This window comes from Tupaia chinensis, unplaced genomic scaffold (genome assembly GCF_000334495.1).
Source record: "Tupaia chinensis unplaced genomic scaffold, TupChi_1.0 Scaffold000067_2, whole genome shotgun sequence".
In the NCBI taxonomy this organism is placed as follows: domain Eukaryota; kingdom Metazoa; phylum Chordata; class Mammalia; order Scandentia; family Tupaiidae; genus Tupaia; species Tupaia belangeri.
The window spans coordinates 894,527-905,729 of NW_006159527.1; the positions used below are offsets into that span (position 1 = coordinate 894,527).

Below are 11,203 nucleotides of genomic sequence, written 5' to 3' on the forward strand. Positions count from 1 at the left end.
ATGCTTCAAGTCCCAAACCAGGGGCCTGAAAAACATGCCCAGCACATGTATGTCAGCAAATAGAAAAGGGATTGCAGTGTGGCCATCATCCCTAAAGAATGATTTCTCACTTTCCTTCTCTCCGTCTATCTCTCTCTGGTGGGCTCACGCATTCTATAGCAAAAAAGAAAGAGGTGACTCAGTAGGAGTATAGATACTGTTATATTCATTTTTCTGTGCAATTTAATAATGTATTGGATGCTCACCTTTTATTCTTTTTGAGAGAGAGATTTTTGTTATAGGGTACACATGCTTGCTGGAGAGACAGAAAACAAGAAATCACTTCATAGGAGAATGGCCATGCCATAATTCCTTCTCCTTTATTCTCCTATCAAGATTTTGGGCATACACGCACACATGCCCAGTGTGAGTTTCAAGCGTTCAGATCCAGGACTCAAACTTCAGACAGCCATGCGAGAGTCCAGTGACGTAACCACTAGCCATCTGCTGGTTCTCCACTTACAAAATATTCTGTAAAATGTTTTATGTACCCCTACAAATTCAACATCATCAACAAAATTTCATGACGTTTAGAAACTCTCAAAAAACTTGCCAAAAACTTAGAGATCCTTGAATCTCTTTAAATTATGTATTTACATTTCTATTCATATACTAGCCTCTCTTGCGAAGGCCACCCTCTGTATACCTGAAATAACACAGAAAGTAATGTACTCAATAGAAGATCGTTGTCATGGGTAACACAATGAGAAGAATTTAGTAAGACTGTATCAGGAAAAGGGCAAGAAGGTAACACACGCATAGGAGCTATACATTGTTTTACTCTTTTGCATAGTAACATGGGCATTCATTAATTTTTTTTAAAATTGCCTTTTGATGAAAAGTTTTCTGTGGATGATAATGTAAATGGTAATATCTTTGGCTCAACTAATATGCACTCTACTCATGCTGGGAAAGACCCTACTGTACACTGTAAAGATGTACAGTTACTAAACGTAAATTTTTAAAAATGTTTTTAAAAATGCCAAAGTTGGGACCAGCAGTTAGCGTAATGGCTATGTCGCTGGACTCCCACGTAGTTGACCGCAGTTTGTGTCCCGGACCCGGTGGCTTAAAACTCATGCCGGGAGCGTGTGCGTGCGTGCCCAAGATCCCGAGAGGAGAATGGAGGAGAAGGGATTGCGGCGTGACCATCCCCCCTGGGAGGTGATTTCTCGCTTTCTGTCTCTATGTCTCTCTCTGTCTGTCTAGCAAGCACACGCGCCCTATAGCGAAAACCTCTCAAAAAAAAAAAAAATGCCAAAGTTAACTTTGGAAGAATACACAGATTGTAATAGTTAAAACATATTTTAAACATAGTTTTAAAAATTGTCCCTTTCCAGCAGTTAGCATAATGGCTATGTCGCTGGACTCCCATGTAGTCAACCACAGATCGAGTCCCGGACCCAGTGGCTTAAACTCACGCCAGGTGCGTGTGCATGTGAGCCCAAGATCCAGAGAGGAGAATGGGAGAAGGGATTGCAGCATGGCCATCCCCCCTTGGGGGTGATTTCTGTCTTTCTGTCTCTCTGTCTCTCTCTGTCTTTCTGGTGAGCACACGCGCCCTATAGCAAAAACCTCCCCAAAAATAAAAAATTGTCCCTTTAACATAAAACTACTTTAAAAAATCTCTACAATAAAATAAAAGCACCTGTATGCAGGGAAATACTGGGTTGTTGGGAGAGTCATTAAACATTTTTGCATAGAAAAATACATCATGACTTTGCCCACAACCTAATAGTAGGCAGTGGTGTTCTTGGAAGCACTGCTTGTACTGGAGGGGGTGGGGGTGAGATGTGAATGCCCAGGAACAGGGGAATAGTTGAACAAATGTGTAAGTCCAGATGGGATCTGTGGCAGCAATTCCAAATGGGTTTGGCCTACATCTGCTGATGTATTTCAGTTGCTTAGGAAGGGACTGTCACATTGTTGATGGTGTTAACTCTTTGCCCCTCATTGTCCTATTCCTCCAACTGAGTCTTCATAATTCCATCTCCTTGTTTCTCCACAGCAGCATCCAGAGAGTTGGAGATCAGCTTCATGACTATGTCTCTTCTTTCCTGGGCAAACTGCCCTCTTGTTTATGTTGTGTGCTTGGGTGGGAGTTGGACGTAGAGGCTCCAGGTACATTTTAGGGTTGAATGACACTTAGCCGTCTCAGGCCTCATCTCCACATTCTATAAAATGCCTCCGCATCTCAGTTGGTCGGAACTTACCTGTGTGACTTCTGGGTGGTCTTTATGGCTTATTATAAGGGAAGAAATGGTGCAGATATCCTGTTCCCCACTGCTTGCTTCCTCAGTGTCTAGAATGGTGTCTAATTCATATAAACATTCAATACATACAAGGGGGCCAAAAAAGTCTGTGGAAAAATAGAATTCGTGTATGAATTTAATTTGGTACAAGCATTTTCAAAATCAATGCATGATTTTCATCATGTGCATTTTCATGAACTTTTGGAAGAACCCTTCTTGTATTTTTAGTAAATACCGTCGCACTCTCTATAGCTCATTAAACACAGGAATGTTTTTTACATTGTTTACTTTTCTTTAATTTAAATAAGATTTTGTCAGGTCTCAAGAACATACTGGTTTCTTAATAGGAAAGGTCTGGATAAAATAGAGAGGTGGTGAATAGCTGGAGTTTTGGATGAGTGTAGTGGTCCAAGGTAGCTGATGTTCTGCTCTGAAGTTAAGGGACCAGAAACTCTATTGTGGGACCTCACAGGCTACAGGAAAGTTAGTCATTCTGCATTGGCATGTATGAAGACTGAGCTGCTGCCAAAGGAGCAGCCCCAAAGTGCATCAGAACTTTAAACATCAGGAATTTTAGACAAAAGTCTAAGATTGTGTTGAAGCCCTAATGCTAAGCACTGTTTAATTATTGTCCAAAATAGTTACTCCAATTGGCAAGTCTTCTCATTTTGGATACTTTATTTTTATTATTATTATTATTTTGCTATAGGGCACATGCTCTCGCTAGACAGACAGAGAGCGACAGAGAGATAGAAAGCGAGAAATCACCCCCCGGTGGGATGGCCACGCCGCAGTCCTTTATCCTCCGTTCTCCTCTCGGGATCTTGGGCATGCACACACATGAGCCCGGCGTGAGTTTAAGCCACCGGGTCCGGGACGTGAACCACGGTCGACTACGTGGGAGTCCAGCAACATAGCCATTATGCTGGTCCCCTAATTTTGGATACCTTATGAGTATCTGCACTATCCATAGTCCTGGTACCATCATGTTTAAAAATATGTTTTAATTTACTCATCAAATGTTGACATTTTATGTCAAAACATATTTACCTCAGCTACAATTTATGTAGGACAGTATGACATAATATTTTTGTAGCCACCATAGTTGGTATATTGACTTACAAGTAGAAGTAGAAAGAATATTGGAAAAATATGTTCCTTCCTCTGATATCTTTCTTTAATGGACAGTAAGTGACCCAGTACTTCATTGGGTTTCATTGGAAAATTAATGTGCAAAAAAGTAATCTTTCTCTTATGAAATAGAATTAAATTATTTTAATTGGTTGTATAAAAAACTAGAAATGCCAAGTAATATATGTCATTCCTCTTGTCTCATCCTCCATTTTTTTTTCCTTCTCAGTGGATCTCCAGCTTGATTTTGCCTCAGTCCCTCCTGATTTCTCAGGTTAGTAAATATTTACACTGAAACCAGAAGGACATGTCTGATATTGGGAACCTTTGAATGCTTATACATCATTCACTGAGACTTCATTTTTTCTGTCTTTGTCACTTATGAAAACCAACTGATGTAAGAGACAAACAATGAGTAAGATTTACCTAAACAAGGGTTTTAGAACAGAATGTACACAAAAAAACAGCCTGCAACAGTAAAGTATTGTGATAAATATCATGCATCTGGGGGTCTGTAAGTTAAAGTAGTTTGACGTGACTGGAAATTAAACTTTTAGAAGGACAGAATCAGCATGAAACTAGAAAGGTAGTCAAGAGCCAGAAGCTGACAGTCCAAAGATGAAAGTCAGAACATTTTGACTTTAGACTGAAAGCAAAGGGTAACAAAAGTTTGAGAGTCATGAACTGCATATTTTTTATTTATTTATTTATTTTTATTTATTTACATTCATTCACTGTACATCATTATAGCATACAAAATGAGATTTTTCTATTCACAATACACTGTATATTGGCTCAATCAAGCACATCAACATATGTGTTATTATCAACACATAATTTTCCATTTCTTGTTTTCTGTATATTTTGCCTTTAAAAATCCCTCTTTTGAGGGCCAGCAGGTGGCATAGTGGTGAAGGCACTGGTCTTCCACATGGACAACCATGGTTCGAGTCCTGGACTGGTGACTTGCCTTCTCACTTTCCCTCCACACCCCCCTCTCATCTCTCTCTGGTGAGCACATGTACCCTACAGAAAATTCAATAATAATAATAATATTTAAATGAAATGAAATATATCATTCTTTAAAAAAAAAAAACCTCTCTTAATGAAAACGCTGAAGGAAAACAATGTAAATTTTCAAGTTTAAAACAGCTATTTAATATAGAAACCACATGAACTTTTGAGTCTGCATGATAGAAAATGTCCATGTATTTTCCCTAATGCTTCCTGTTTCTTCCATTTATATTTATCCAGTTAATTTCTCCCTCTATCAGAAGAGCTTTGAGGGCAGGGATCCAGGCTAGTCTATTTTCACATCTAGCATCATGCATAACTTCTGGCAATGTATGGGCCTGAAGGTTTTTGTTTGGTTGTTGGATTCGCATGGGAATACCCAGGAAGATGGAAGTTGTATAATATTTTAATGAAAAGTATAAACTAGGAGCAATTGCTGTCTCAGAAGTTGGGTAGGAGGAATGGATTTGAGGAAGATATGTTATTTGAGTGCACCTAATTTTATTTAATACTGAAAACGTTTGCCTGGTGTGTTTATGTGTAAGGTTTAGCTACAGATGCAAGACAAAGAACAATATCCCATCCCAGAACTATGACTCTTTGTTCAGTAAGTATCCTGAATTCCATATGGAAACTATTCCTTTCTGATTATGAAGTTCTTCTTTCCATCCAGGTGCCGCCTTTGTAAAGGAGCACCACCGGCAACTCCAAGTCAGGCTAGGAGACCTGAATGGGGTGCTGGATGATCTTCTGGACAGTAATGTACTCACTGAAAATGAAAAGGATCTGGTGGAGCAGGGAAAGACCCGGCAGCAGAAGAATGAGATATTGCTGAGCATGGTGGAAAAGAAAGGGGATGAGGCTCTGGAGTTGTTCTATGAAAGCGTTAAGAAAAGAGACCCTTACCTCGTGTCCTATCTCAGCCAGTGGAATTTGTAAACAGCTCAGACAGACAGAAAGAGGAAATCTGGGTCTCCACTGGAAATAAATAAATGGGAAAATGATCATTTATTTCAGTGGTTATGGTAGGAGAAGACTGGATATCATCTACCCAACATGTAGGCTTCGGAGACAGACATGCAACCTGGTCCATAACTATTGACTGTATTCTAATACCTTAAACTCAAGAATATCTGAAGAGAGTAGTAATATATTTTTTAAGCTTTATCTAACCCAGGCTTTAAAAAATAGCTATTTCATTCATCTATACATTTCTTGGAGACCTAGGGTAAAGGAAGGCAAGACAGGTTTGTTTATGATTGGCATAGATTGGAAAGGCAAATCATGATTAATGCGAAAATCTATACCTGTGAACACTCCACTTGAAGTTTCACCTTCTCACAATGAAAGATAGGAAGGCTGATAAAAACTTCACAATTGGGGAAAAGAAAGAAGCAAAGCATTTAATGGACACAAAAGTGGGAAATTATCTGCTGATGATAATGTATTCAGCAATATTTTTGAATGGACTAATTAATATGCAGTGTATTAATGGGGAATTTGACTTTGTGCGCTATGAAGATGAACAGTGATTAAATGTAAAAAAAAAAGAAAAGAAAAGAAGAAAGAAATAAAAATAAACAATAAAACACTAAGAACACTCAGGCATTCCTTAATGGTAGTGGCTTTATTTCACATGGTGTACCTTAAATATCTTATCTATTGCTATTACCACTATTAGTAGAATTATGTAAGTATAAATGATGGAAGAGAGCACAAAAATGGAAAAAAACATGAACATGAATAGAAAGCCTTTCGTTGCTAGTATGTAGACTGGCATGAGTAATTGATGGGTCAAGCTTTTATGGACAGCTCCATGGAACACAGCGATAAAGTGAGGTAAATGGACTCCACAAAGCCACCAGAGAGGAAAATGAAGATAATCCATTTTATTCAGAGAGAGGCCTTCCTGATAATGTACCACCAAAAACAAAGCAGGAACTGATTTTTTAATTCCTTTTTTTCCCCTCTTATTAGTCATTTTATTTTGCACAGACATAAACATAAGTTTTAGGTTTAAGAATCACATAGAACCAGCAGTTAGCATAATGGCTATGTCTCTGAACTCCCATGTGGTCGACCGCAGTTTGAGTCCTGGACCCGGTGGCTTAAATTCACACCAGGAACATATGCATGCTTGCCCAAGATCCCAAGAGGAGAATGGAGGAGAAGGGCTTGTGGCATGGCCATCCCCCCTGGGGGGGTGATTTCTCACTTTCTATCTCTCTGTCTCTCTCTGTCTTTCTGGCAAGTGCATGCACCCCATAGAAAAAAAACTCTCAAAAAAAAAAGAAAAAAAGAATTACAGCCTCCTCCCACATGCACATTCTATGGAGGTAATTTTGTATTGCTTATCAACTCCTCAAAATTGAATTCACTAATCGAACAGCTCATCAGAAAAGTCAGTTATTACCTTGAACAGTTCTCAATTAAAATTATGAGAAAACTTAAGAACTGGTTACTTACACCCTCCTTTCCCTTCAAAAACAGTTATCTCAACAATAATAGTAATAATAGCTATAAGATATGAGGTTCATTATATTGCAGACACATTGTTAAACGCTTAAACACATCATGTCACTGAATCCCTGTAATAGTCCTATGAAGGAGGTGCTACTGCTAGCCCAATTTCCGCAGAAGAAAATGAAGCTTAAAATGTATCTTACTTGAGACCACGTGACTAGGAAACAGTGGAGCCAATTGCACTCAAGCAGTCTGACTTGGAACTTCTCCTCCTAATCACTCTGCTACAAGCTGAAAGAACTCAGAGAACTGAAATACCAGTATCTCCCTTCCAGGCCATCTGTCTAAAAGTGTTAAAAGTGGAAGATATGCATCATGTCTCAGAGAACTGGAAAAACAACAACAAAAAAAAATCCCCCAAAAAATGCCAGGAGAAAAGAAATCACAAAAATTCAAGCAGAAATAAATGGAAAAAAATTAAATGAACCATACAGAAAATAAATGAAAGCAAAAATTGGTTCTTTGAAAAGATAAACAAGATTGGCACACCATTAGCTAGACTAATTAAGAAGAAGAGAGAAAGGAACTGGAAAAATTTGCAATGGTTCAGGCAACATTACAACAGACATAATAGAAATACAGAACATCATTACAGGACACTATGAGCTACTATAAATCAACAAAGAAGAAACCTGGATGATATAAACAAATTCCTGGACACATATAATCTACCAAGATTGACTCAGGACATAAAAAGCCTGAATAGACCTGTAACAAGCAATGAGATTGAACAGTAATAAATAATCTCCCAACAAAGAAAAGTCTAGGTCCTGATGGCTTCACTGCTGAATTTTACAAAACTTTTAAAGAAGAGATAACCCACATTATACTTGTCCTTTCTAGAGATCCAAAATGGAGGAACCCTTCCAAATTCATTCTGTGAAGCCTTTATCACTCTCATTCCCAAAACAGATAAGGATATGATAAAAAAGGAAAACTACAGACCTATATCTCTGATGAATATAGATGCCAAATTTCTCAACAAGATACTTGCTAACTGTATTTAACAGCATATAAAAAACATTATTCATTATGACCAGGTAGGCTTTTTTCCAGGGATGCAAGGGTGGTTCAACATACACAAAACCATAAATGTAATATACCAAATTAACAGAAAAAAATTTAAAAAAAAAACATATGATCATTTCAATTGATGAGGAAAAAACATTTGACAAAATACAACATTTCTTCATGATTAAGACTCTCAGTAAAATCAGCATAAAAGGATCATTTCTCAGCATAATAAAAGCCATCTATGAAAAAGCTATACCCAACATTATACTGAATGGGGAAGAGTTGAAAGATTTCCACTAAGAACTGGTACAAGACAAGGCTGCCCACTTTCTCCGCTCCTATTCAATATAGTACTGGAAGTCCTAGCCAATGTGATTAGACAAGAGAATGAAATAAAAGGCATTCCAATAGAGAAAGAAGAGTTGAAATTATCTCTGCTTGCAGATGACATAATTGTATACATAGAAGACCCAACAGTATCCATGGAAAGACTTCTTAAAGTAACAAATGCATACAGTAAAATGGCAGGATACAAAATTAACCTACAAAAATCTATAGCATCTCTACATACAAACAATAAGCAGAGAGAGACAGAACTGAAGAAAGTAATCCCATTTACCATAGATGCAATAATAAAAGAACCTAGGAATAAAACTAACAAAGGAAGTCAAAGACCTCTATAAAGACAACTATGAAAATCTTAACAAGGACATTGAAAATGACACAAAAAAGTGGAAGGACATCCCATGTTCCTGGACTGGAATAATTAATCAAAATGGCAATCCTACCAAAATTAACATCTGTATTTAATGCAATCCCTATAAAATTACAAGAGACACTCTTCAGAGATCTAGAAAAGACAATCATAAAATTTGTCTGGAACCATAAAAGACCACATATTGCCCAAAAAAAAATCTTACACAAAAAGAGTGGAATGGGTGGCATCCCACTTCCTGACCCCCAAAATACATTACAAAGCTGTGATAACCAAAACATCATGATATTGGTACAAAAACAGACACAGGGACCAATGGAACAGAGTAGAGACACCAGAAATAAACCCCAAAACATACAGTCAATGGATCTTTGACAAAGAGTACCAGTCAATCTAGTGAGAAAAGGAAAATCTCTTTAGCTAATGGTGCTGGAAAAACTAGGTATCCACCTGCAGAAAGATGACTTTGAACCCCTATCCATCACCATTAACAGAATTCAACTCAAAATGGATCAAAGATCTAAACAAGACTGCAAACTATAAAACTACTGGTGGAAAACACTGGGGAAACTCTGAAATACACTGGGGTAGGCAATAATCCCCAAAATAGGTGGGATTACATCAGATTAAGAAGTTTCTGCACAGCAAAGGACACAGTCATTGGTGTGAATCCCCCGTCAGACTGGGAGAAAATTTTTGTAAACCGTGCCTCAGATAAGGGACTGATAACCAGAATACACAGAGAACTCAACAGCTTACCTGGAATAAAATGACTAACCTAATCAAAAGATGGAAAATGAGCTGAATAAACAACTCTCTAAGGAAGAGATATGAATAGCCAAAAAGCATATGAAAAAGTGCTCAACATCCCTCATAATAAGGGAGATACCAATAAAAACTACAATAAGATACCATCTAACCGCAGTCAGAATGATGAAGATTAAAAAAAAATCATAAATGTTGGCAGGGATGTGGTGAAAGGGGGTAGTCTACATTGTTGGTGGGAATGTAAATTGGTCCAGCCACTGTGGAGAGCAATATGGAGGTTCCACAAAGACTTTCAGATAGAACTACCATATGATTCAGCAATTCCACTCCTGGGTATCTACCCAACAGACAGAAGAATTCTCATTCAGAAAAGCAGTTGCACAACTATTTTTATTGCAGCATTATTCACAATTGCTAAGATATGGAACCAACCCAAATGTCCACAAACAGATGAATGGATTGAAAAAGTGTGGCACATATACTCCATGAAATACTATACTGCCATAAAAAAGACCCTGGCATTTGATAGAATGTGGATGAACATGGAAGATTTATTGCTGAGTGAAGCAAGCCAGGTTATGAAAGAGAGACATGATATGACAGTGATCCCCAAACACATTGATGTTGAGTGACTTTATTGGCATTCAGGCAGAGAATGAGAAATCCAAGGTTAAGAAGCAATTTGGGAGGTGAAGTCTGGCTGTGGAGCAGGTTCACTGGGAAGAAAAAACAGAGGGCACCGCATGACAGCAAAGTCAGGTTTGTCTTCATATGGATGAACTCAATAGTACATCAGGTACCTAAAGAATCTAGATGATTGTTGGGACCAGCAGATGGCATAATAATTACATCACTAGACTCCCACATAACCAACTGCAGTTCAAGTCCCAGACCCGGTGGCTTAAACTCACTCCTGGAGTGTGTGCATGCATGCCTAAGATCCCGAGAGGAGAAAGAAGGGACTGTGGTGTGGCCATCCCCCCCCACCACCAGGGGATGATTTCTCACTTTCTGTCTCTCTGTCTCTCTTTGTCTTTCCAGCGAGTGCACATGCCCTACAGCAAAAACCTCTCCAAAAAAACCCAAAAAAATCTATCTAGATGATTATATCTTCCGAATGCAGAAAGCATGTAGCAGACCTAACACACTGAAAACCTGACAAAGACTCATGTCCCTGTCAGGGGGCACAGTTAAAAGGCAAAAGGCAAGTATTAAGAGTAACTCTCACAGGTAATGTTCTCTGCACAAACTCAGAAAAGTCACCTTCTTGAGCATTCTTCTTAGGGGACTTTGTGCCGGGGCTGTCTTCCGTAATCGTTCACTTGCTTATCGATGGGCAGAGGTCACCAGCTATCGCCTGTAACTGCCCTCGTTTCTGTTGCCCTCTCTCCACCACATTAAGCCCAGGATGATTTTTCTACTTCACTCCAGGACATCCCTAGATCTGACAGTTTGAGGCTTACTCATAATTTATAATTTTATCCCAAAACATGCTCTGCAAAATTTTTATGATGCATTGCAAGTTATCATTTGAAAAATTAATCTTGCCATGTAGAATATAAAATGCCTTACTTATGTATAGATATGTTGGAAATGCTGCTCATTTTGGCATCTAAAACCTTCTAGAATAGCATGGACCAATAGGGTAGCTATTAGACACAAGTGCTTATTTCAATTTAAATTAATTAAAATAAAATAAAATACATTAGAATGAAAGCAACCAATATCCTCAGTTACACGGGTCCTG

At 38.3% G+C, this 11,203-nt stretch overlaps 1 protein-coding gene across 7 annotated transcripts in view; it reads left to right on the forward strand.

The window, feature by feature from the left end:
* Nucleotides 1–5,986, forward strand: part of CARD8 (caspase recruitment domain family member 8) — a 42,936-nt gene extending 36,950 nt beyond the window's left edge. For 4 of the 7 annotated variants that reach the window (XM_006142201.3, XM_027767289.1, XM_027767290.1 and 1 more), the window contains exons 14-15: nucleotides 3,652–3,696; nucleotides 5,110–5,986. In XM_006142201.3, the coding sequence (XP_006142263.2) occupies nucleotides 3,652–3,696; nucleotides 5,110–5,375 (311 nt within the window). In that variant the 3' untranslated portion in view covers nucleotides 5,376–5,986. Of the gene's footprint in view, nucleotides 1–3,651; nucleotides 3,699–5,109 lie in introns of those variants that run through there. The other 3 variants (XM_027767291.1, XM_027767298.1, XR_003547465.1) reach the window with 2 other exon arrangements.
* The last annotated feature ends 5,217 nt before the right edge of the window (nucleotides 5,987–11,203 follow it).